This window comes from Prenolepis imparis, unplaced genomic scaffold (assembly GCF_030444845.1).
Source record: "Prenolepis imparis isolate NDT839.2.m4 unplaced genomic scaffold, iyPreImpa1.0 SCAF_18, whole genome shotgun sequence".
Taxonomy (NCBI): domain Eukaryota; kingdom Metazoa; phylum Arthropoda; class Insecta; order Hymenoptera; family Formicidae; genus Prenolepis; species Prenolepis imparis.
In genome coordinates, this window is record NW_028141176.1 from 1,063,261 (window position 1) to 1,091,212 (window position 27,952).

General features: G+C 39.6%; 1 protein-coding gene across 1 annotated transcript in view; it reads right to left on the minus strand.

The window, feature by feature from the left end:
* The window catches only part of LOC145946704 (dynein axonemal heavy chain 7-like), a 200,218-nt gene extending 175,416 nt beyond the window's left edge, over nt 1-24,802 (minus strand). The window contains exons 1-5 of the mRNA XM_083056463.1: nt 24,751-24,802; nt 23,493-23,841; nt 22,012-22,121; nt 21,484-21,929; nt 19,619-19,839 (exon numbers count right to left, since the gene is read on the minus strand). Coding sequence (XP_082912589.1) covers nt 19,619-19,839; nt 21,484-21,929; nt 22,012-22,121; nt 23,493-23,841; nt 24,751-24,802 — 1,178 coding nt within the window. The remainder of the gene's footprint in view (nt 1-19,618; nt 19,840-21,483; nt 21,930-22,011; nt 22,122-23,492; nt 23,842-24,750) is intronic.
* Nucleotides 24,803-27,952: the final 3,150 nt, after the last annotated feature.

Consider the following 27,952-nt stretch of genomic DNA (forward strand, 5'->3'; position numbering starts at 1 on the left):
TATTATGGCGAAGCAAATAGGCCTCCTCCAAACAAATTTGAACCACTGCGCCAGGGCCCAGGATCTCTTCCTACATACCCTGGCGCAGTGGAAATGTGGCGTAGGGATCGCGGCCGAGCCGTATCGTGTCCCAGAGGATAACCCCTGCTGGGCCACAAATGATAGCGGCTCGGTCGCGATCACGTGGAGGATGGAGCCGGGCTCTCCTCCGTGCAAGAGGATAGGTGCAGGACGCGGGTATGTAGCCGTTGAATGGGGCCCACTGTGGGTAATTGGATGTTACATCCCCCCCAGCGTGGACTCTGCCACGTTCGGGGATATCCTCGATGGGATTGCACTCGTCGTAATGAGGAGACTCCCCGAACCAACTGTGGTCGCCGGGGACTTCAATGCCCATTCGGCGAACGAACCGCAAAGGCAGGGTCTTGGAGGATTGGGCAGCGGTTCTCGGCCTCTGTATTGTCAATCAGGGGTCGAGCAGCATCCTCGTCAGGCCGCAGGGGGAGTCCATTGTTGATTTAACATGGGCGTCTCCCTCTGCGGCGGACAGGATCGGAAACTGGCGGGTGACGGACGAGGAAACCCTGTCCGATCATCTTTATATCCGGATGGGGATCGACGTCACCCGCCGGGGGGTGCTAAATCGTGCCCAAGGGGGGGATCCACCCAAAAGGTGGGCCCTGGCCAAATTGGATTCCGACAGGTTGGTGGCAGCCATGCTCTCTGCCACCTGGCCCGGTGCAGAGGCACCGCAGGGAATAGAGGACCAGGTGGCATGGCTCGGGGAGACCATGAGGAACGCTTGTGACATTTCCATGCCCCGAGCCAAGCCGAGGCCGCAAAGAGCGGCGTACTGGTGGACGGAGGAGATTGCCGACTTGAGGCGCACCTCCGTCCAGGCCAGACGCCGCCTTAAAAGACTGAGAAGGAGAGGCCTCGGCGACGACAACGAGAGTGTGGCAGAGGCGCTCGAGTGCTACAGATCAGCTCGTGGCACTCTGAGCGCCGCCATCAGAGCGTCGAAGGCGAGGTCCTGGGACGAACAGCTCCAGGGCCTCAACGCCGATCCTTGAGGGCGTCCATACAGGGCAGTGATGAAGAAGCTGCGGAGATGGACGCCCCCCGTGACGGAGGCGCTGGACACGGAGGTGTTAGAGAACATTTTATCGACCCTCTTCCCACAATGCGACAGAGTTCCTGAACTCTACATAAGGGAACCTGTCGCGTGGGAAGAGGAGTACGAAGTGTCCAGTGCCGAGCTGGCCGGGATTGCCAAGAGGCTTAGGGCCCGGGGCAACAAAGCCCCGGGGCCCGATGGGATTCCCGGAAGGGTCTGGCTTTACGCCATGACGCACCTGTCGGAACCCATGCAACGGCTATATACCGATTGCCTTAGGGCTGGAGAGTTCCCCCCAGTCTGGGGTAGGGCCAAGTTGGTCCTTATCCCAAAAGGGGGCAGAACAGATGGAGCGCCTTCCGCATATAGGCCCATCTGCCTGCTCGACGAGGTCGGCAAAATATTCGAACGAATCATAGCCGACCGACTCGTCAGGCAGATGAGGGAAGTGGGGCCTGACCTCCACGAGGACCAGTTCGGATTCCGCGAACATAAGTCTACGACGGACGCGATTTTGCGCGTCCGTTCGTTCGCGGAATCCGAGACTGAAGAGGGCAGGGTGGTGGTTGGTGTATCACTTGATATCACCAACGCCTTCAACACCCTGTCCTGGGGAAAGGTGAGGGGCGCCCTCGAAGAGCACGGCGCCCCTCAATATCTCGTGGAGGTCGTCAAGGCCTATTTCCGAGAACGTGGCCTTGAGTACCGGGATAAAACCGGTGCTCAATGCGGAAGGAAAGTGTCGTGCGGTGTCCCACAGGGGTCAGTACTAGACCCCCTGCTGTGGGACATCACATACGACCAAGTGCTCCGTTCTGCCCTTCCCCCCGGCTGCCGTGTCGTCTGCTACGCAGATGACACAATGGTTCTGGCCGGGGGGAACGACTGGGGGGAAGCTAAAGGGAAGGCGGACCTTGCGGTGGCCTGCGTGGTGCGTGCCATAAAGGAGTTGGGCCTTAAGGTGGCTCCCCATAAAACGGAGGCCATCTATTTTCACGATGGCTCCCAGGGGAAGCCACCAAAGGCCCAGATTATCGTGGACGGCATCCCCGTCCAGCTGGGGCCAAGCATTAAATATTTGGGGCTCCGGCTGGACGGTACTTGGCGCTTCGACGAGCACTTCGGTCGTCTGGCAGATAAGGCCGACGGGGTAGCGGCGGCACTTAGCCGCCTGCTGCCCAATCTTGGCGGACCGGACGACCGGGTGCGAAAGCTGTATGCGGCAGTAGTGAATTCGGTGACCCTAAATGGGTCACCGGTGTGGGCGGACGAGGCGGTTGCCAGGAAACGTATCCGGGATATATTACGCCGGATACAAAGAAGAGTGGCCATCCGCGTCGTCCGCGGATATAGAACTGTGTCGCATGCAGCGGCCTCGGCCCTTGCGGGACTACCTCCCATGGAGCTCCAGGCGTGTGCCTACAAGAGGGCGTACGCAAGAATAAAGGAGCTCCGTGGGATGGGGCACAAAATAACGGAGAGGGTCCGAGGCGTAGTCGGAGCGCAAGCCCGACGACGCATGATAGAGGAATGGGGGGAGTATCTAAGACACATCCCCCCATCCAACTCGGGAAGGAGAGTCGTCGGGGCCGTGAGGCCTGTCCTGGAGGAGTGGATGGACAGACCCCACGGCTGGATGTCGTACCACGTGACGCAGGTGTTCGCCGGACACGGATGTTTCGGCGAATACTTGTGTCGAATTGGTAAGGAGCGCACCACGCGGTGTCACCACTGTGATGAGGACGAGGACACGCTGGAGTTCTGCCCAGCGTGGGCAGAAGAGCGCCGTGTCCTCGTCCAGAAGACTGGCGAGGATCTATCGCTCCCGCCCATCGTTGCAAAGATGGCCAGGGGCGAGGAAGTATGGGAGGCGGTCTCCTCCTTCTGCGTCAAAGTGATGACGCAGAAGGAGGAAGCGGAAAGAGAGCGAGAGAGACGGGGAAGAGTGAGGAGACTCCCTCTCTCCCCTGAATCCCGGGAAGAAAGAGACGACCCCTCCTGGCTGCCTAGGCGAGGAAACAGCCGTGGTGGGGGCCGGGGGGGAGAGAGCCCGTGACGAGCCGAGATATGGAGGCGGGGGAAGGGGAAGAATGCAAAGACCCCGACCCCGTCGCCACCAGCAGGGAGCTCCCCTGTGACATTAATGGGGAACTTAGGTTCTCCGGGTCTCGCGGGGGGGGGGGACCGCCTCTCTATGAGAGGCGGCCAGCTACAACGGGATGTTGGGCGAGGGGAGCACAGCGCCCTTCGCCCAAAGGAGATGAGGGAGGAGGCCCATCTGGGCGGAGTGGTTGAGCGGGGGGCGTTATGCCCCCCCCCGCTTGACAGATAGAGGGAGGCCCCTTTGGGGCGGAAATGCAGTCCTGGGAGGGGGGTGGGGGCGGACGTCGCCCGGCTGGCGGCCGCACGGCGAAAGCCCTGCGGCCGGGAGTCGGGCGGCATCCGCCCCTGCCTCGGCCGAGTTCCTCCCCCGGGGAGGGCCTCGGCGATGCCCCCGGGCCGATGGTCGAATCCCGCTAAGGGAGGGAACCGCGACCCGGGGGCATGGGGGACCACAGGGGCTCTCTAGGAGCCCCATTGCACGTGGCCCTCCCGGGGCAGGGACGCGGCAGGGGCGGCCCTCTCACCGGTGCCTCAGAGCGCCGGTGGGAGGGCACCACTGCTTGCGGGGGGTTCCCCCCCACTGGGGGGAATTCGGTGGTAGGCTCTTCAGGGCCGGAGGTTCGTGTGTCTGGTGGTCCTACGATCGAATTAATGGACACCACGAGTTTCTTGGTTCTGCCTGATAAAAATAAAAATAAGAAGAATGAATCTGGATCATCCAGTAAAACCAAGGAGACTCTATTTAAAGTAATGAAGCCTGCAGATTGTGGACTCAGGATTAAAAGGCTGTCGTATGCGAGGGATTGTGGCGTCAGAGTTGAGGCTTTTTCTCCGGATATGGAGAGAATCAGGACGCACCCAGGCCTGTTGAGAGCGGGACTCACGGTGTGTGAGAACGTAAAATTAAATCCAAGAATAATCGTGCACGGAATACCTGCGGGAATGTCGGCGGATGATGTGAGGAACGAGCTCATAGCACAGAACTTGAAGGATGTTGGCATGAATGACTTGAAGGTTGTCTATATTTTCAAGCCTAGACAGAAGAGAAGCACTACCAGCTGCATTGTTGAGGTGTCACCTGAGGTGCGCAAGGTCTTGAAGGGATGCGGAAGAATGTACCTGCGCTTTAATGCCTGCTCTTTTGCTGACTATGTGAGGATCATACAGTGTTTCAGGTGCCTCAAATTTAGGCACGTCGCCAGAGATTGCAAGAGTGAGCCTGCGTGTGGTCACTGTGCTGGACCCCACGATATGAAGGATTGTGGGAGCAGAGATCAGTTGCCTAGATGCTTCAACTGTGAACATCAATACGGACCTAATAATAACAATTATAATCTCACGCATGCCGCTATGGACGCTGTCAAATGTCCGATCCTGGGTAGGAAAATAAAGGACAAGATCTCAAACAACAAGTATGACTGATTCGACAAGTAACCTTGAGGATCTTAATATGTGCCATGTCAACTGTCAGTCTCTCTTCGCCCACTTGGATGAGTTTCGGCTTTTTTTCAGCAAGGCAGATTATCATGTCATTTGCATGTCTGAGACGTGGCTGCGATCTGAGATCTCGGACGACATGGTTAAACTTCCTGGTTACTCCCTCTTCAGGTGGGATAGGACGGGCAGGCAGGGGGGTGGTGTGGCGTTCTATTTGGCGGATTGCCTTCGTGCGTCGGTCCTCAGCGTCTCGGAGGAGTCTCCTGCTCCTAGGCCGGAGTTTGTCGTGGCCGAGATTTTATTCAGAGACTCATCTAAGCTCCTGCTGTAGTATACCGGCCTCCAAAGGTGGGATATCTGGAAGAGTTCTTCAGGGTGTTTCTAGAGCGTCAGGTGAACTATAGACACTCGGTCATCTTCGGTGACTTCAATGCTGATATGAACCTGGACTCCTTCGACAGGCAGCAGTTGACCTCCTTTGTTTCTGCATCGAGCTTGCATCTAGTTCCGTACATGCCCACTGATCATCTCAGGAATTCCAGCACGCTGCTTGATCTATGTATTATTGATGACGCTGACAAACTCAGAGGGTATGGACAGCATGCGGTGGCATTTCTGTCTGCGCATGATCTCTGTGAGATATGCGATCAAATTACAACGTCGACGGGGGAGAATGGTTATCTGTAGGGACTGGAGTAAATTCGATGCTGATGCCTTCAACGTTGAAGTCGGAAACATTGACTGGACTGATCTCTTTATCTCGGACAGCATGGAAGAGAAGATCAACACTTTCAACACTAAATTGTTGCAAGTTTTTGACTCTCATGTACCACTGAGAAGATTTTAAAAACCTGCCTGCTCCGTGGATCACGGGTGACATACGTGCGGCGATGCGCGACAGAGACAAGGCCAGAAGAAATTGGCGGAGGCGGAAATGTGATGAGAACTATTACCGATACAAGGCCCTCCGTAACAGCGTACAGAATCTTGTGCGAGCGGCGAAGCGAGCGTACTATGTTGAAGCTTTCAGTGATGGCAGCTCGGATGAGGTGTGGAGCAGATTGAGACATCTGGGGCTGATCAAAGCAAGGGAGGCTGGCGTTCGTCTCGTGCACACGGTTGAGGAGCTGAGTGAATTTTTCTGTCATAACGAGGATCTTCCTGATGAGGACATCTCTTTGGGGGACTTAGTTGGCGGAGTTTTCAATGATGAAGATTTTCATTGGAGCTACGTGGGTCCGTTGATGATTGGAAGGATGATTGCCGGGACAAAATCTGATGCTGTGGGATTGGATGGCATCTCAGCGAGATTATTGAGGCTCGCAAGTAATTGGTTGATACCAATTCTGGAGCACATTTTCAATTTTTCCTTCGCAAGCGGAGCCTTTCCGGTCCAGTACAAGACTGCACTTATCTGTCCAATATCGAAAGTCAAACATCCTACCTCGGTGCAACATTATCGCCCAATCTCGATACTTCCGGCACTCTCGAAGGTATTGGAGCGGGCTGTCTGCGAGCAAATACGTGGGTATCTAGAAGACCATGACCTTTATGACCCTTATCAGTCGGCTTATCGAAGGGATCATTCAACACAGACATGCTTAACACGGATGTTAGATGAGATCAGACGGGCGGCAGACCGTAGAATGATTACCATCTCAGTATTCTTCGATTTCTCGAAGGCCTTTGACAGGGTGGATCATGCTTTGCTGCTTAGAGGGCTGAAGAGATTGAAGTTTTCTGACAGTATCTTGAGGTGGATGCATTCCTATCTGGTGGGACGAAGTCAGGCAGTTAGGGACCATATAGAGGGTACTATCTCTGCTCTGTCACGGGTGGGCTCGGGCGTGCCTCAGGGTTCGGTCTTGGGACCACTGTTGTTCGCGCTCTATCTGTCGGATTTTAAACAGGTATTAAGGCACTGCAAATATAACCTGTATGCTGACGACCTTCAAATCTACATACACTGTGAACCCCGTGACGTAGTGGAAGTCATCTGGATGGTCAATGAGGATATCACAGCAATATTGGATTGGACGACAGCTAGCAAGCTTATCTTGAATGCTAATAAAATGCAGGCCATTATTATGGGTACACAGAGATTTATTAAAGCCATTGATCTGACTACAACACCCTGCATAATGGTTGATGGATCAAGAATCGACTACTCGACATCGGTCAGATACTTTGGAGTGACTATCATGAATACATTGTCCTGGTAAAAACAGATCTTGAAAATTACGAATAAAATCAATTCTGTGTTATATCAACTAAAACTTTGTAGACAGCTCTTCCCGGAGGCTCTCAAATCTAAACTGGTGCTCTCTCTTGTGTACCCATACATCGATTACTGCTGTGCAACATACACGGACATGATGGCTGAGCAAAACCTGAAATTGCACAGAGCCATAAATTCATGTATAAGATTTATCTTTAACGTGAGGTGGGATGACACATAACGCCATATTACAATAGGCTTCGCTGGCTCAAGGTCGACTCTCGGAGACTCTATTTTGTGGGATGTCTACTATTTAGGATTATTCAGAATAAACAACCTTGCCTTCTTTATCAAAATTTCGAGCGTAGAGCTCCGAGGACGGATAGGGCTACCAGGGCACCTAGTGAGGCGTTATTTCTGCCTCATTGCAGGACCGAGTTATACAGATCTTTTTGGCTTACATCGGTCAGATTGTGGAATGATCTTTCTTCTCATATTCGTAGCGTCGACACTCTGTCGGAATTCAAGCGAAGGTTCTACGCGCATTTATTGGAACGTCAGTAATTTTCTGTGTGCTTGGAGTGTCTCTCTCTCTCTGGCATGCCCCTGTTTGCACTATTATTATTATTGTTAATATACCTCGAGTACCCTTGGAACTTAGATATATAAAATGTTATTTTACTTCGTTGGGTGGATGTAATATACTCACACTCTGCACATATGACACATTGCCTACACAGGCATTCTCATACACACATATACACGTACATTCACACATGCACACATTCGCGTTGATTAATGTGTTGTATATAATTATTGTAACACTATCTGTTTAACTTATTGTAGGAATGTAAATATTTATGTATTGCTGCTCCTTTGCGCTTGAGGGGATTTATCCCAGAGCGCCAAATAAATGAAGCTCTCTCTCTCTCTCTCTCTCTCTCTCTCTCTCTCTCTCTCTCTCTCTCTCTCTCTCTCTCTCTCTCTCTCTCTCTCTCTCTCTCTCTCTCTCTCTCTCTCTCTCTCTCTCTCTAATTCCTTTAAACATGTGTATCTATTTCCCGTCGAGAGTGCGTACCGAACGTTACGTGTATTCCATATATAGCGAAGACGCAACATTTTGGGAGCTCGTCCGGAATCAAATCGGATACAAAAGATTTTTGCAATGGAGACTTCGGCATCTTTAAGGATGAAAGCTCGCCCCAGTGAATCAACGGAGGCGGTAGCTCTTCAGTCGGCATTACAAGAGATCCATCAATTAAGGGAAGAGAGATCGGAGTGAGGCTCGAATATCACGTTAAACTGGATACTTTTGACGGTACTGTCCCTTTACGTGAATTTTTTGCACAATTTGAATTAGTTTCTCTCGCGTATAAATGCGTTGGCCTTGTGTTGGAGAGAAAAAGCGCGTGCAGTTTTGAGTGGTATAACTAAATTAGAAAAATCAAAACTCGAATTTCGTTTCGGTGAGGGGCATTTGGCGGTAGCTTATTATTCACAGTTTACTTATCGAAGACAGAAATTTGGAGAAGATTTAGTCGAGTTGGGGGCAGATCTTGAACGTCTTTCACTTTTAGCATATCCAGAATATTCTCACGAGATCCGGGATAAAATTTCTTGCGCGCAATTTGTTACCGCTCTTTCGAATAGTTTTATTAAACGAATCTTACAGCTTGAGAATGTCACGTCATTAAAACCAGCCGTACAAAGAGTGATGGCCATAAGACTGATACAGGAAAGTAGTTTCGCGAGTGAGAAAAATAATAGTAATAAATTTCAATCATTGTTTTTCGGGGAACATTAAGTTAAGACATCCTACAAGAGAGGAACTTCCAATTAAATTTAAAACTGGTTAGAGTACAATTAGGGGAATTTTCTTTGGAAATGCCGATGTATGAAGCCAATACTTTAGAAGATTGTATTTTAGAGGTTGATTTTTTTTAGAACCGGAATAGGCAGGTAGGATCTTTGAATCCTTTGTAGAAGTCCTTCATTGAAAAGAATTTTTTTGCTGTCGAATTTATAGTATTGCGGAAAAAGTTCCGAAAAATTTAAAAGAATTTTTCTTACAAAATTCGCTGGAAATGACTGCGTCTCAGAAAGACGTTTTTGCTGATCTTCTGAATAAACTCCAGGATATTTTCTCCGAACAGATAATAGCTGGGAAATGTGACGTTCTTCAACATGAAATTAAATTACAGGATTCTCATCCTATTAAACAAGCTCCTAGAAGAATTCTTCTTCGATTGCGCGCGGAAGTCGAAGAGATGACAAACCAAGGGGTTATTGAGGAATCGTTTAGTCCTTGGATTTTACCAGTGGTTATGGTAGGAAAGAAAGATGATTCATTAAGATTCTGTGTCGGAAACTTAACGCTATTATTAAAAAGGACTCTCCGTTGCCCAGAATAGAGGATCTTCTAGACCAGTTATCTGGTAATGCATGGTTTTCAACATTAGACTTGAAGAGTGGATATTGGCAATTAAAAATTCGTCCTGAGGATAGAGAGAAAACCGCGTTTTCCATAGAAAACGGACTTTCAGTTCACTGCTACCCTTCAAATTATGTAACGTTCCGGCCACCTTTGAACTGGAGCAAGTTCTTTAACAACGTATTTCAAAAATCTGTTTAATTTATTTAGATAATGTAAATTGTTTATGGTAAAACTTTTGAGGAGATGGTAGAAAATTTAAGAAAAGTTTGTCTTAAGTTTCGTGCGGCCAACTTAAGTATTAATCCAAAGAAATGTAATCCTTTAGTATTAATCCAAAGAAATGTAATCCTTTTGAAAAGCAGGTGAAATATTTAGAATACATTGTTTCTTCTGAGGATATTTCTACTAATCCAGAAAAGACAGCTGCTGTTGCAGACTGGCCTGTTCCTTAAAATAAGAAACAGATTCGAAGCTTTTTAGGATTCTGTTCTTATTATAGGAAATTTGTTAAAGGTTTTTCTTTAATTGCAAAACCACTGTTTATTTTAACAAAAAATCAAAGTTTGTTTGATCTAAGCAATGTCAAGAAGCTTTCTTAAAATTAAAACAGGATTTGACTACTGCTCCTGTGCTTTTTTTTCCTCTGGAAGATGGGAAAATTATATTGGATACGGATGCTTCCGGTCATGAAATCGGCGCAGTTTTATCTCAGATACAGAAAGGCATTGAAAAGGTTATCGCTTATTTTAGTCGTGTTCTAAGCAAAATTGAGAAAAATTATTGCGTGACTTTAAGAGAAATACTTGCGATAGTGGAATCAATCATTTTCATCATTATTTGTATGAACAACAATTTTTAATCTGTACAGACCATCCTTTCTTGAGGTGATTGATGTCTTTCAAGGAATTGGAAGGACAATTGGTACGATGGTCAGAAAGACTCCAACAGTATGATTTTGAAATTAATCATCGAAGCGGACAATCTCATAGTAATGCAGATGGATTTCCTTCCCTTGTGTAGAAATAGATTGTAGATTTTGTTCTAAAGTAGAGTTGCAAAATGCTTTAAAGGAAAATAAGTTAGTAGCATGTATAGTTTTAGAAGAAAATTCTTCTGAGGTTTGGCAAAGGGAGAACAATTAGAGGATCAAAATATTTCATTTATTCTGCAAGGAAAAGAGATAGATAGTCGATCTCTTTGGGAAGAGGTTGCTACTAGAAGAATTTCTTCAAAGATTTTCTAGTCACATTGAGATGCATTATCAGTTATTCGAGATGGAGTTTTATATAAAAAATGGGAAACCTCAAGTTTTTAAAAACTAGTCTATTACAACTTATTGTTCCTAGTAATCAGATTAAACAAATCTTGAAAGAAGCTCATGATACTCCTTCTGGACATTTCGATATAAACAAAACCTTGGAAAAAATTCGCAAACGTTTCTATTGGGCCACTTGTAAGAAAGACGTAGAAGAATTATGCAAAACCTGTAAGATTTGTTTGGCGAAAAAAGATCCTTCTGATAAAGGAAGATCACCTTTACAAATTTATAATGTTGGGACTTTTGAAAAATTACAGATGGATATTCTTGGTTATCTGTTTCTATGACTGGGAACAAATATCTTCTGTAAACTGTTTTACTAAATGGGTGGAAGCTTTTCCGTTAAAAAATGTTAAGGCTGCGACGGTAGCTGAGGTAGTTGTTAATCAGGTTTTGTCTAGGCATAGTGTTCCATTAGAACTGCATATGGATCAAGGAAGAAATTTTGAATCGCGATTGTTTCAGGAATTGTCATGGATATTAGGAATAAATAAGACTAGGATTATTGCTCTTCATCCCCAGTCTGATGGTCAAGTCGAGTGGTATTTGTCGAAGTTTATTAAGGAAAATCAAGAGGATTGGGATCGTTGAGTTCCAATGTTTCTTTTGGCTTATAAATCTTCAAAGCATGAAATTACAGGAGCAACTCCTGCAGAATTATATTTTGGACGAGATTTGAATTTACCTCTGGACTTGTTACAAGGTTCTTTTGCAGGTTGTAATTCTTCAAGTTCGGCAGAGGAATATACCTATATTGTATGTCTGGGATTTATGGGAAAAGTTAGATAAAGTTCATCAGGATGTAAGAGAACGATTAGAAATCAAATCGGACTCAATCCTACATTTGAATAAACAATTATTTCGCCTCTTTTTACTTGCGAAATAGGTCCAGGTTTTTTCTTTATAAAGTCAAAAAACTAACCCAATATTGACACTTTTTATAATTACTCTGTATTTAAAATTTTTGTTGTTCATTTATTTCAAATTGATTCGATGTATAAAATAAAATAAATACAAGACAAATTGGGTTAGTTTTTTGACTTTATAAAAAAAAACCTGGACCTATTTCGCAAGTAAAACGAGGCGAAATAATTGCTTATTCAAATGTAGGATTGAGTCCGACAGAAATATCCAGATTATGCAATGTCCACGTAAGATATACATTATATTAATTATATATTAGATTAGTAATCAGGATAGGCTTAGATAGTAATTAGTTAAGTAGTTAATAAAGTTTAATAAGAAAATTAAAAAGTTAATAACTTTTGACTTAACTTAGTTAAGTTTAAATAAATAAATTTAAAACATTCATTTTAAAAAAACGTTTTTAAATGTTGAACTTTTTTAGCTATAAAATTTATTTTTTTGCTTTAATAATATGTATTTTATTATAGAGCGACGGTGTATAGAATTATGAAAAAACAAGAAGAGGAAGGCCACGTAAATCCAGGGCCATATGTTGGTTCCAAAAAAAGCACGACGGAAGAGCAACTAGAAAGCATTTTAAATTCAATCAGAATAAACGGCTTTCAATCATCAAGAAAAGTAATTTTTTTTGTAATATATAAGATTTTTATATTTAAAAACACTATTCTAATATCTTACAGATAAAAGCTGACAATGCATTGGCATGTTCAATGCGCACTATACGGCACAGGTTCCAGGAAAATGGATATTTCCATCATATCCCTGCCGAGAAGGAAATATTACAAGCGCAACACAAAGAGCAGCGGATAGCTTTCGCGTTAGAACATTTAGCCTGGAACGAAGAAGAATGGAATGTTACGATTTTTTCGGATGAAAAAGTATTTAACACGGATGAAAATGGAAGAGTCACGTTATGGAGAACAAAAGGGACAAGGTATGCCGAGGAAAATGTTGGTTTCCGTAAACTATCTGGACGCATCACATTAGGATTTTGGGGGTGCATGTCCTCGCATGGTCCTGGACCACTGGAGCGGACCACATCGCATATGAACAGCGAGGAATACATCCACATATTATTCGATGTGATACTACCATATATTGCGGAAACATTTCCCGGCATACCTTATATAAATTTTATTCAAGATAATTCAGGGGTCCATCGAGCGAGAGCTGTCCAAAATTGGCTGGCCGCACAACCCACCATTAGAACGTTGAACTGGCCAGCCAAGTCCCCGGACATGAATTTAATTGAAAATCTTTGGGGCATAATAGTACAAAACTGGGACCCTCAAATTCAGAGAACATGTGAGGCACTTGCGCAATATGTTTTCGATCAGTGGGAGGGTCTCCGCGCAAGGCCCGATTTATTTCAAAACTTAATAGCGTCTATGCCCCAACGATTAACTGCAGTAATTGAGAATGGAGGAAGCGTTACCCGCTTTTAATATATTAAAAATGTTTAAGATTTGCTAAGTTTGTTGTTCGCGGAATTTTTTCTTTATTATTTAGTTTTTTATTATTTTAGTTTCATACATCATTAAATAATCGTTAACGTTAATTTTTATTGTTAATTTTATTATTATTATATGTTTAAACTGATAAATATATAAATCTTGTATAATAATGTAATATATAATGTAATATAGAAGAATAAATATAAAATATGAATCGATCAATTGTAATCTCTTGTATAATTATTACATTATAATAAAAGCGTATCTAACAATAATTAAGCAAAATCTATGATTGTATCATGAATATATATGTATATTTATATAAACACTTATTTATAATAATAATGTAAATTTTATTACATATAAATTATATAATTATATTATATTTATCGAATTACAATATATAACTATACATATATAATTGGATTTCTGATAATATTTTTATATATTTTTTTTTCATCCTTTTTATTCTATTTTTATATTTGATATATAATATGTAATATAGAAATGTAACATAGAAGAATAAATATAAAATATGAATCGATCAATTGTAATCTCTTGTATAATTATTATATTATAATAAAAGCGTATCTAACAATAATTAAGCAAAATCTATGATTGTATCATGAATATATATGTATATTTATATAAACACTTATTTGTAATAATAATGTAAATTTTATTACATATAAATTATATAATTATATAATTATATTATATTTATCGAATTACAATATATAACTATACATATATAATTGGATTTCTGATAATATTTTTATATATTTTTTTTTCATCCTTTTTATTCTATTTTTATATTTGATATATAATACGATACTTTATCTCATCTATTTATATATTGCTAGATCAAAAACAGGTTAAAAAAATTTAATATTTTTTGTAATGTACTCTACTGACATTATATTTTTGTGTTAAATTTACACATTGTATACGCAAATTTGACGACATCGTGATCGCTCATCGCGCATGACCACATGACAGTGATTCGCATCCTGAACTTGATTGCGCGTTCATAAACTTATTAAAAAAAGTGTCGCAACCTCATTTACCACGATTGTACGTGTTTATTTTTATTGAATGTTTTTGTTTAAGAAAACAATAGATGCTTGACTGATTTGAAAACAATAGACGCTCGATGGCTCTAGATTTACGATTATGGTTTTTTTACTTTTCTCAAACAGCAAGTTTTAAACGAACGATATAAAATTCGCGAAATAAATATTCTTAAATTTTATAAGTTTTATGCTGCATTTATGCAATCTCAAACAATAAGTACTAAGGCCTGAAGCTGCAAAATAAAAAATACAAAAATTCTAGCCACTTTTAGTTATACGTTATCAAAATATTTCTGTGCTAAAAAATTAAAATTTTTTTTTGGAATTTTGCAGTTCTGTCTAGAGTTTCGTTTGCACCCTGTCGAGTTCTTTTAATAAATATTAAGACCCGAAGTTGTAAAATAAAAAATGAAAAAGTTTTGACCACTTTTAGTTATACGCTATCAGAATATTTCTAAATCTTGAAAGGTTGAACAATAAGAATTTTCAAGGCTCTTTAATATTAAATATATATATTGAGAAATAAATTGGCTATAAGAGCCGTACGTGGATGCAGTGCGTCGATTTCAACAAAAATTAATTTTTCGTTGAATTAAAATACTTGTACACGAGGCACGAATTTTGCTTGGTACACTGCCAAGACTTATTCGGAATAATCTCAATTCGAGATTTTAATTCCAATGATCCCCTCTGACCCTCCTAACTACATCTATTTAGGTGAAGAAAATACATTCACACAATTCTTTCAAACACTTGGTCCCAGATTTATAATCGGCGAAGACTGGAACGCTAAAAACACATACTGGGGATCGAGACTGATAGTTGCGAGAGATCATAAACTAAAGAAGTCTGTGGACAAACTTAAATTGCTCGCACTATCTACCGGGGAACCAACCTATTGGCTCATTGGATCCAAGAAAATCTCCTAATCTGCTAAACTTTTTTATAACTAAAGAAATATCAAAATATTGCAGATTGGAATCGTGTTTAGACGACTCTTCTGATCACTCATCTGTGATGGCCACAATAAGTACGCTACTCATCAACAGAGCAAAAAAAGAGACTCTTTATAACAGGAAAACAGACTGGGAATCTTACAAAGATTACATAAATTCAAACATTGATCTAAGAGTCCCACTCAAAAGCGCCGAGGACGTTGAAAATGCTACTAGGTATATAACGAATCTTATACAAACGACGACCTGGAAATCCATCCCGGCTACAAGTACGACTGTCCGAGAAGACTAACTACCCAGACGAGATCAAAGACAAGGTGAGGGTAAAGAGGCGATTACGACGACAGTGGCAAACCAGCAGACATCCAAGTGATAGATCTGCGTACAATAGAGTGTTATGCTAAAGAATTGAAGGCTCTTATCTATAAAATAAAAAATGAAACTTTTCAACATTTCCTGGAAAATCTATCAGTGACCGAGAAGGATGACTATTCCCTTTGGAAAATAACAACATACCTGACAAGACCTCAACAATCCATAGCTCCAATAAGAAAAGAGGATGGTTCCTGGGCTAGAAACGACAAGAGAAAAGCAAATGAATTCGCTAAGTTTCTAACGTATTTCTTCGAACCTAATCCGGCAACTAATGTCAGCAAAGATGAAATAGACGATTTCCTAGCAGACCCACCCAAATTCGAATCGGCAATTAACTTGACTACACCTAAGAAAGTTGCAAGAACAATTATTGAATTCAAGACAAGAAAAGCTCCAGGATTCGACCTAATCATCTCAGAGCTCCTAAAAAGATTGCCAAAAAAGGTATAACCTACCTAACTATCCTTTATAATGCCATAATAAGAACGGCATTTCTCACACCAGTGAAAAGATTTCAACAATAATAATGTGCCCAAAACCTGGTAACCTTCCCAACGACGTTAAGTGTTCCGTCCAATTAGTTTGCTACCAGTGATTTCTAAACTTTTAAAAAAATTCTTCTCATCAAACTAAAGCCAATTTTCTCTGAAAATAAATTAATACCAGACCACCAGTTTGGGTTTAGGGCCAAACACTCGACTATAGAACAGATTCATAGAGTCGTAGATAAAATAATAACAACTTTCGAAAAGAAAGACTTGCTCGGCGGCATTTCTAGATATCCAACAAGCATTTGATAAAGTCTGGCACAAGGGTCTACTTTATAAATTAAAAAAGCAATTGCCACACTTACACTACTTGTTACTAAAGTCTTACCTGGAAGGCAGAATCTTTCAAGTAAAGCAACAAGACGAATTACACTGGTCAACACTAATTTTGTCACAAAAGGAATGACAGGTGATTTCTAAAGAATTTTTCCCGTAGATTATGAATCTGAAACCCAAAATGTTCCATCACGTCACGTTTTTGAGAAAAACGGGATTAAAATGTCAAAAATATCTGTCTTTGGCACTTTTTGAACCTCTGTCACAAAAAAACAAGACGTGATAGAATACTTTCTGTGGGCTCAAATTACAGCTTGAACCTTAAACTTTAATGTTATGAAGCAGAAAAACATGTGACAATACTGTAAAGTCGTGTAGCACAGGTTTTTTGATTGGACGCGCGCCAATTTTGATCTCGTAAGTAGAGTCCTAGTATGCTGGCTGACTATTGTTGGACACTTTCCTGAAGCAAAATACTCCAGAAAATCATAAAATTATAGCCTCAAATTAGTTTGTTTAATCAATAAAATTTTTTTATTTACTTAATAAAACACCCCGAGTAGTGAGAGGCGAGATAAGTAATTTTATAATGCGACTCCGTAATTTAATTACGGGGTTATAATTTTATGATTTTCTGGAGTATTTTGCTTCAGGAAAGTCTTTTTTAAGTGTTTGTAAGACTTCACTTACTTATGAGATCAAAATTGGCGCGCGGCCAATCAAAAAACCAGTGCTACACGACTTCACAGTATTGCCACATGTTCTTTTGCTTTATAACATTAAAGTTTAAGATTCAAGCTTTAGTTTGACTAGATGCAATCCAGCAATAGTTAAAGAAATGGCGGATCAAGGCGAGCCTGCCAAATCTAATCATATAACCTTTACACTACGAGAGGATTGCCCAACAGTGAAATTCGAAAATCAGGAATTACCAGTGAGCTCTACAGTCAGATCTGGGCCGCAGTCCACTTGAACCGACGTCTCACGTGGACAGATCAAATTAGGTCAAAACGGAATTAAACCTACAATTCAACAAACTAGGCTGGTTAATTGGAAGACGATCTTCGCTTTTAACAAACAATAAACTACTAGTATATAAATATATTTTAAAACCAATCTGGACCTACGAGTTGGAATTATGGGGTACAGCAAGTAATTCAAATCTGGAAATAATTCAACACTTCCAAAATAAAGCTTTGCGCATCATATTTAACGTCCCGTGGTTTGTGCGCAATAGCTTTCTACACGAAGCGAGGCCCACCCCCGTCACCCCGTGCTTTCAGCGCAAAACGAGGTCTATATTTGTCAAATCTCCCTCAAATATAGACTTCGTTTCGCGCTGAAAGCACGGGATGATAGGGGTGGACCTCGTTTCGCGTGGATAGTTGCAAACCCATGTGGAAAAAGTGCATAATTACTTACAAACACAAAAGCAGCACGCCAAGTTGTAGTGGTGGGGGTAGAGTGGGGGTAGGGGGGACGGCCGCTTACGAATATTTGTGGATAACACACATCATATATTTACTTCTCAAATATATAAGGTGTCATAAAAATAATAGTCTATTTATGAAAATTGTTTTGTTAATAACTATATAGTAAACAATGAGCGACGACTAAAATCTTTTGAATGTTGTTCAAGATCATGACCTTGATAACATATGTCAAGGTCAAGGTCATTGGAGAATCCTCCCCTAAACAGGAGGTTTATCGGTTTGTTAATCGCTGAATGCGAATTCGAGGTTAAAATTTCAAAATTCAAAATAGCGGACCCAATATGGCGGCCAAAATCACGAAGTTTAAAATCTTTCCGATTGTTATGAAACCTGGTATCTAAGAGTGTTTTGTGTCGCTGAATACGAATTCAAGGTTAAAATTTCAAAATTCAAAATAGTGGAGTCAATATGGCGACAAAAATCACAAGATTTAAAATCTTTCCTCCACGTAACACACTTTGGGGCCGTGAAATTCATCGAATGCCGAAGGTAAAAATAGAAGAACAAACTGCTGATATATCTTTATTGAAACAAAAAGCTACGAGTAATTAAAAAACTGAAAAAAATTTGTATCTTTGGATTAAAAACTCAAAAAGTTTTTAAAAACTAATGAAACTATGCATTTATATATTTTTGGCCGCCATATTAGATACGCTATTTTGAATTTAAAAATTGACCTCGAATTTGTATTCAGCGACACAAGAAACTTAGATACCAAGTTAATGCCGTTGAAAAGGTTAAAGATGATGTAGAGGAATATGAAAAAATTATAAATGTAATTGCTTCTCTCTCTGAAAGATAACTTTTTGTCTATAGACAGCAAAATAAACGACGAATTATTATATTAGATCGATTTGTACGCGTAGTAAGAGAAATTGTTAATTTTGAAACGCAAATTGTGCAATATTTAAGTTCTCTCATATGATTGCAGCCAGTGATAGTAACAAACGCTTATAAATTATTGGAGGGAATCACTGGCGATGTATTTTCTTTCCAGAAAACAATCCTTGTGAACAAAAATACTCCAAGGATGTAAAATGCATGACAGAACACCTTTTTAAAATTATAGAAGACAATAAACTGCTGAATTTTCAAAAGTAATAATAAATTATATTTAAAAAATCAAATTTTAATTTTCAACATATTGAACACTATATAAAGTCATGCATAAATATTAGTTTTGATAATAAAAAACTAAAATTATCGATAATTTTGTCGATAATAATGACAATTTTAGTTACGTAGATGAGACCGCTAACATGTCGGAGTTCGGCCGTTGCTTTTGGATTCCCTTCAAAACTAATGTACAATGTTGCTTTTGGAGATTCCCTTCAAAATTAATATACAATGCTCTTTGCGTTTTGTTTCGTGTTCTCTGTCCTCTACTTTATGCATTCGCCCTATCGATGTTTCTTCTCTTTCTGTCGCCCGAGATAAAAATGGACGAACTTCAAAAGAGACAAGAAACACGGGACAAAGATCACGATTGTTGATAAAACAGAGCACGAAAAAACCAGAAAGTAAGAGACAAAAGCACATTGTAAATTAACCTTAAAATGATCTTAAAAACAAACATTGAAAACAAACTATGAAATTTTGTTTTAAATCTTGATCCGATATACACGTGTTTTAAACACACGTTTTAAAGTATTTATAACGGATTTATTTTTAGAAAAAATTCTTTAGAAAATATTTGTTTAATTAAAATGTAAAAATTTAAAAAATTTGTTATTAAAGTGTCATTTGTATCAATTTATTAATTAATATGATGCGATAAAATAAAACATCTTAATTTTACACTTGGAAAAAATGATTCTTAAATATAATATTATTTTATCGTATCATACTACTTAATCATACTACAATAGCATTTTTCATTTATACATTACCTATTGAGAGCGACTTCTCGCCGTTTTTCCGTCGTCAGATTAGAGAACATTCGTACAAAATCAAGAAACGAGGCAGCCGTGATATAAGTCTTTCTACCAGTAATCTCATAGAATTTTCTACTCATGTCTTTTGCACAATCATGGAAGAACTTACAGATAGTCACGGATTCAAGCTTGATATTTTCGACAAGTTCAACATCGGCAATGATGCGATGTGCCACCTATTTAAATTAAATTTAATTAAAAATTAATATAGCACATTTTTCATACTAGTGAAAATGCGCACAATGAGTGCGTATAATAAATATAAATTTAAATTTGAAATGTAATTTTATTAAATTATAATAATTTATATAATTAAATATGAAGTTATTTTATGAAATCATTGAAAATAAATATAAATTTATCTATATACTTATAAAAGACCCTAATAGCACATGATATCATTTGAATATTCTATACTCATACTGTAAATATACGTAATATACTAACAATAAGAACATCTCTATTACATTTTTTGTAATATTATTTCTTGTATATTCAGAGAATATATATTTTTAATATCTCTTACAGTTATATATATATATATATATATATATATATATATATATGTGTATACTAAAATATATATAAAAAGGTGCGGCCAAACTTTAGGGAGATATTCTTCACACCTAAAGGATAAAAAATGTTATAATATATAAACATGAGTGCAGAAACGCTTATTTCAGGAGTTATGTTGAAAATACAGTTGACTGTATTACTTACAAGAAACAATTTAGGATTAATCATTGTGGACGATAATCGTTTAATCAGTAGGTTTATTTACATTTTTTAAAAAGTGACCTTGAGTACAGTTACAACAAATGTTGAAAATGTCCACCATTTGTCTGAATACACGCTGGTATAAACGCTGCGCGTTCCGACCATTACCATCTGCCAAGCCATAAATGAAATGCATGTCTGCAAGTTCCGCATTTGTGTACATAACCATGGCTGTGATTTTGTACAATCATAATAAACCTTCCCATACAGCATCAAAACCAAAACATGTCTAAAATCATAAGACGTCTTTAAAATGTCTTTAAGATATCTTTTAGACATTATGTCATAAAATGTCTTAAAAACGTATTAAAGACGTCTTAAAGATGCCTTATGTCCCGATTTTAGACATATTTTGGTTTTGATGCTGTATCGGTTGTTTCACGGATGATCTACAGTACAGAACTGAACTAAAATGTGATCACAATGTTTTGCCAATTTCAAGAGATGCGCATCCCTTGAAGATAGCAGAACAACAAATATTGACTTTGAATAACAAATATTGATCTTTAATAACATTAAAAATGATCCCTTAATAACATTAAAGGTCAATATTTTTCTGATTTTTACCTGGCAGATAAGGTCACTACTTCATCAGCCGTAACGTCACATATTCCGAAAAGAAGCTCTAACTCCTAAAATAAGCGTTTCCGCACCTATGTTTATATAACATTTTTTCATCCTTTAGGTGTGAGGAATATCTCCCTAAAGTTTGGCCACACCCTTTTAAAACACCATGTATATATATTATTTCACGTATATTTTTATATATTCTTAAAATATATTTTTAATATCTTTCATAGTTGTGGCGATTAAAATAATCCCACAATGAGTCCTTACAATCTGCGCCACTGCGAGTCGCGCGGAGCGTCCTTCCCACAGTGACAATGTCAAGCGAATAGTAGGGACGGCGTACTAGGCTGCGCACCACGAGACAGCAAACTCGTGGAGAAAAATATGCCCGGAGAAGCATATAAGACGGCCCGTCGCAGAAACGAGACAAGCTCACAATTCTCAAGCGCAAGCCACTGAAAAAGGCAACATACGGCGCCAGACGCCAATATTGAAAAAGAAGACTTTGGAAAGGAATCACAACCACGAGGGACGGCAAGGAGAATATCTCTCCTCAAGTAGACGGATAATAGATGTCGCTTCATGCAATCTCCGCTAAGTGGAGGAAATTCGGCGCTCAGCCGCCAACCGGTGTTCCATCGCCATCTTCCGGTGCTTGGCCGCCAACCACCGATGCTGGCCATTCGAAAACCGGCGTTAGACGCCAAGAGCTTGGCCACCAACCTCAGGCACTCAGTCGCCAGCCTTCGGCGCCAGTCGCCCCGGATCCGGCTCTGAGGCGCTTTCCTCGGATATCCAGCCGCCAACCTCCGGCGCCAGTCGCCTTCCTCAATTTCTGGCGCCAGTCGCCCAAAACCTGAAGCACCGTCGCCTTCCTTAGGTAGGCAGCCGCCAGTCTCCGGCACCAGTTCCAAGGGAGCTCGCAATCAACCATCTTCTTTCAGCACCAGACAATCAGAGCCCAGTGATCAGCAGTCGTTTTCCGGTGCCCGGACGTCAACCATCGGCAACAACTGCCACGAATCCAGCGCGCAGAAGACAAATACAGATACCAGGCGTTCCAATCTCCAGCCGACTCATCGTCCTTGACGAGTCCTCGGCGGGAAAAAGCCTACACCGCCCAGACTCCATTTCCCCGTTAAATGGGACCAAAGTTCATCGCCTTCCGTTCTGTGGCGCGTCCCGTCATTGATTTCGCCTTTAAGACGTCACCAAGTACAAGGGCCACCAGTATTCGGACCGGTAAAGAAAACCTTTAAAAATGCATTTACTCAGACAAAGAAATAGGGAGGCCAGCGATGTCAATATCTCAATAATAACAATATAAATATACACTAACACATTTACACATGTAAATCAAGAGACACTGTAATATCTCGCGCGAAGTTTCACGTGCACCGACGAAGCACTTCGTGCATATATACGCGAGTCGGATATTTGAAGAGAACTTCATATTATCAGATCTCATATAACGGTTGGGCCAATTGAGTTTTTAATAAGTTTAATCGATAGTTTGGGTCTCAATTATATAAAGAACGTGTCTTTATTTTTTCTCTACGTGCTTTGTAAACGAAAATGTTATACCGTAGTACGGCACTGGGGTGCGCCGAATAAAAGGATGAGGATCCTCAGGTCGCACAGGATGTCCAAAGAGCCAATAATGTTAATAGTTTCAAAAATACACTTTTATTTCAATTAATTTGAGTTTTCACTTTATTTTCGTCCTTCTTTCCGAATAGATATTCACTTAGTATTCAATGGTTAGTTAGCGAATGTTTCTTAATGATTCGAACTTTTATTAGCGACTCTTGTCTTGATGTTTCGGATTCTTATTAGTGACTCTCCTCGCGGGCCGAATCTCGGTGTTATATCCTCTTTTGTTCTTGAATTTCTTTCGGGAGAGGCTCTTGGAAACAGATCTCTGATTGGTTAATAATATTCACGCGTTTTTGATCTAAGTGCAAGCGAAGCAGGTCGAAGTCGCAGGTCTTCGCTTGCATCTCGCGATTTCTGGTGCTTCGCGCGTGTCTCGCTGCGTTAGCGTTTTCGCGCGACGAGCGTTTGGCGAGAGCGCTGTTTTATGAGTAAAAATATTTTATAATATTCTACAGTAAATTCTTATTCCTAATAAATACTGGTTATAGTCATTCGGACTATAACATCCCTTCCCCGTTAAAAAAGAAAAACGGAGGTACGAGGTTTTTCGCTTCCTTTCTTATTTTACGTTAAGTAAAATTATTTCTAATGCTACGTACAATTATAATTCCCGGTTACAATGTAGTATTATAATCGTTTCTTATTTCTAAAATCTAGTACTTTGACTTCTTTTTAATATTGATCTTGGTATGTCAAAGTCATCGACTATCCTAACTGATGGTCGTCTTTTGTTTTTATTTCTTCGCCGTATTATTATCCAAAATATTATAATTAATATTATTATTATTCCGCTAGATGTCATTGGATAGATAAATTGTTTCGTTGCGTAGAAATTTTGTTCGTTGTTTTGTGTAAGTCGTTATCTATATTTTTCAATTTGGCTTTGAGGTTTGTTAATTCCAAGAGATGTTGTAAGATATTTTCTAGCGTGTCCTCGTTACGTCTTGTTATCTTTCTGTCTCTTGGAATTGTTATATTGATATTAGGTAGAAAAGTTTCTAGAACGGTTTCGTATGTCTTTTCTTCTGTTTCTATTGTTGTGTCCGTTGTTGTCAGTTTACAATTTCCGTTTAGCGTAATTTCGCCGGTATTTCTTATTACTTTATTTTCCAGCTGACCGTCACATTGTAGGGTTATCGTTTGTTCGACGTCCGTCGAGTATAACCAAGTGTACTCTTAGTGTAATGCTATCCATAACATATGAGTTGAGACATAGTGTCTTACATTACATTTGCTCTGATAATGCTGTCGCTGCGTATACATTTGAATTTCGCACGGTGCGCCTAAATCTACGCGGTGTACAGGTGCATTGGGGTTACATACATATTGTTTATTAATTTTATTACAATTTCGCAATTAGCTTTCTGTCATTGCAGCATATGTTAATTTTTCTATATCTACAACAATTATTTGATTATTTATTCTAATATAGTTGTATACATTATTGGTGTGGGGAATTCTATTACTTTTACAACATCATAGGTTGGTTGTGCAATTAAAGGGAAACGCAAAATTGTATATATTGTCGTCAAATCACAGTACGCTGTTATCGCGGTGTTTTCGTCTATCGCTAACCAGTCGTCTGTGCGGATTTTAAAAGGGAAATTTAATCCTTCTGGTAGTTGTGTGTGTGCGCTGCCGCTTCTTTGAAATGAATCACAATGTCATCAATCGGCATTAATTTAGGGTGCATTGCGCCTTTTCGTATGTATGTTAAATATTCCATTATATTTTCTGCGTTCTTTACTAATTCGCTTATAATTGCATCTATGGCCCTAAAATGGTCACGTATTTCTTCTAAATAAATGGATTCGATTATGGTTTTTCGCAACAATTTTTCGTTATGTTCCATTATGTTTTCTAATTTATCTAAATGCGCTACAGTAGCATTTATTATTTTTAGTTGATTTCGAATCGCGTGTTCGGTTACTTGTCGATTATTTTCTAATAATTGTAGCTGTTCGTTTATGCGTTTTTCGTCGTTTGCATACACCCCGTGACGCTGGTGAGGAGGACGATTAGTTTTCTATAAATAGGTTTCGTCTATTTGTATGCATGCGCACTGCTTTTCTTCCCTTTTTTACTGTGTAGTTTACGTCGGAATTCTTTTCGGTTATTACGTACGGTCCTGTCCATAGCGCGTCTAATTTTTTCGTCCCCGTCGGAGCGTCTAGTCGTACACGAGTACTTTGTCGCCTATCGTAAATTTTGTTTCTTTTGCGGATTTATCGTAGTACCCTTTGGCTTTTATTTTTTCTTCTTTAATATTTTCTTTCGCGAGCTGGTTCGTTGCCCGTATTCTCTCTTTTAATTCTTGCGAGTAGTCATCGTAACTATATGTTAGTTTAAGGCGGTCTCGCTAGGGCTGTCGGTAGGTCCGCTTGATGTCCGTATACTAATTCGAAGGATGTATACCCCGGAGGGGCGCGAAGTAGGCATGGGTTCCAGCCAGTGATGCAAGATTTCACGCGCGACAGCCACTTCGCGACAGCCATCTTGCAGTGGAGGGGGTAGGTCGGCAGCGCAGAGCGCACCGAAAAGATGAGAATCCTTGTCCTTCGAACATATGTAGAAGAGAACAGGTATATATCTTTTGTCCTTTAGAACCCTTGTCCTTCGAAAATATGTAGAAGAGGACAGGTATATATCTTTTGTCCTTTATTTTCTTTTGATAGAATAGAGCTACGAATTTCAAGCGAATCTGGAATACTGGCGATAGCGAGTAGGCGATGCGACCCAATATGCAAAAAGAAAATATAAAATATAAAAAATATATTTAATATTATAAAATAATATTAATAAAATTAATATATTTTAAACATAAATTAAGTAACTTATATTTAAAATTGTAATTAAAAATAATTATTAATTAATAATAATTATAATTAATAATTATAAGTATATTTTATATATAAAAATCCACTCTTGGCCAATATATACGCCTTTCTATTAAAAAAGATTTTTTATCTTTAAAGAAATAATTGTAATAAAATAATATTTTAATTTATAAATATTGTTTAAGATTTTATTCTTTTTATTCCCTATTTCTTTTGTACTAATGTACGACGTACATATTGTTGCTCAACGGAAATCGCGAGAAGGTGGTGGTTTCTTCCGTCAAAAAATTTAAAATATTGTATATTGGGAAATGTATTTCAATCATTATATTCAGCTTCCCGACGAGCCGTGTTTACCTTTTTTGCGCGTGTTGATCGTTTTACTGCGCGTCTCGTCTTGTCAAGCAGCTCTCGAATCAACTGTTTGACACAATAACAATCTAGCGACAGGTTTTTGACATTTATGTTTTCGAAATTCGTCGAGTCAGCTGTAGACCGTTTTACTATAAACATCTCTCGTTTTCGAGCAATTAGCTCTTGATCAGTATATATATTTCGCTTTAACAAATAGTATAAAGTAACGAAAAATGTGTGCTGAATTGACGAAGCCCCGAAAAGCTCGTAAGCGAAGTTTTGCAGAAGCTTGGCTTACAGACGACCGATACAAATCTTGGGTATGTAAAGTATCATCTGATAGTAGTCTTTATTATTGCAGTATATGCAATAAAACTTTTTCGTGCAATTCAACATACATATTAAGACATGCTGACTCCGCGTATCATCAAAATAATATTAAAAAGAATACATTATCATCTGATAATAATAGTAATGATAATGTTGAGATACCAATAAAAAAATCGCGTAAATCAATATTTAAAAAAGAATGGTTAGATATTGAAGAATTTAAACTTTGGTTGCGTGAAGTGCCACATGACGAAAGTTTATTTTTTTGTTTGATTTGCGATAAATCTATCGCTAGTAGTTTATCGCAAATCCATCGTCATGCAGAATCCAAAACACACATAAATATATATAAAAAATATCTAGAAAAAAATCAATCAAATTTAGAAGATTTAAATATGCAAAATAAATCTCTTTTGCCATTTAATGAGCGTAAAAAATCCGCGGAAATCAGATATGCAGCATTAATTGCTGATAAAAACATTTCTCATCAAAATGCAACAGAGATTCTTACATTTTTTCAACAAATAGGAGAAGATCCTGACGTATTGAAAAGCATGAGCATGAGTCGAACGAAATGTAAAGGCATTATTACAAACGTTTTGTGTCCGATTGAGACGGATCGTGTCGTCAATAAAATTCAAAATACAAAGTTTTCAGTTTTTATTGACGAAACATCAAACATATCTAATAATAAATGGATGACTTTTTTTGTCCGATACGTTGATTCGGAGACATTAGATGTTCGCTCGCAATTAGTCAAATTAATCGATATTGATGCCAAAGATTCAAGCGCAGAAAAGTTGTTTCAGGCATTTAAATGTGAAATGTGGAAACTGCAGATACCATTTCCAAATATTGTCGCCTTATCGTGCGATAACGCATCTGTGATGACAGGGAAATATTTATCGTTCAAAAAAAAGTTGGAAGAACTATGTCCACGTTTACTAACTTTAACATGCCCTTGCCATTCCGCTGCATTAGCAGCGCATACTGCATGTAATAAAATACCTGCGTATTGCAATGAATTTATTAAAAAAATTTCTAATTATTTGAACAGCAGCCCAAAACGTACAGCAATTTTCAAAGAATTTTGTGAATGTTTCCAAGAAACAAATCGCAAAATATTAAAATTATGTGATACACGCTGGCTGTCTCATTATTTATGTGTCGAACGACTTCTTGAATCTTGGGATACAATTAAATATTTTCTTACCGAAATGGTTGTAAGGGAAAAAAAAAATTCTGGAGAATATCTACTGTCTATGATGAACAACGTTGAACTAAAAGCTTATTTTCTTTTTTTAAAATATACTTTAAATTTCTTTAATGCATTTAATGCATTTTTTCAAGCATTAGAAACCAGAATTCCCATTTATTACAACCAAAATCCAAAAAATTTCTTTTCCAAATCTGCAAAAATTTTTTAAAAGAAGAGCATTTAGAACCATTTTCTGAAAATATTGCATTCTCTTTAAAGGAGAACCAAAAAGATCTTAATGAAGTTACTTTGGGTTCAGAATGTGAAGAATATCTTAACGAATTACTACTGGAAGGTCACGTAGACATTGTTAAAATTATTCGAGAAAAATGTTTAACATTTTATGTGACTGCTGCAGAAGAAATTCGTAAAAGATTACCAATAAATGACACATTTTTATCACAATTAATAGTTTTTCAACCATTTGTAAGCTTATTTTATAATAGAGAAACATCATTCAATAACGTTTCTTTCGTCATTAAAACTATTAGCGGTTTTGATGAAGAT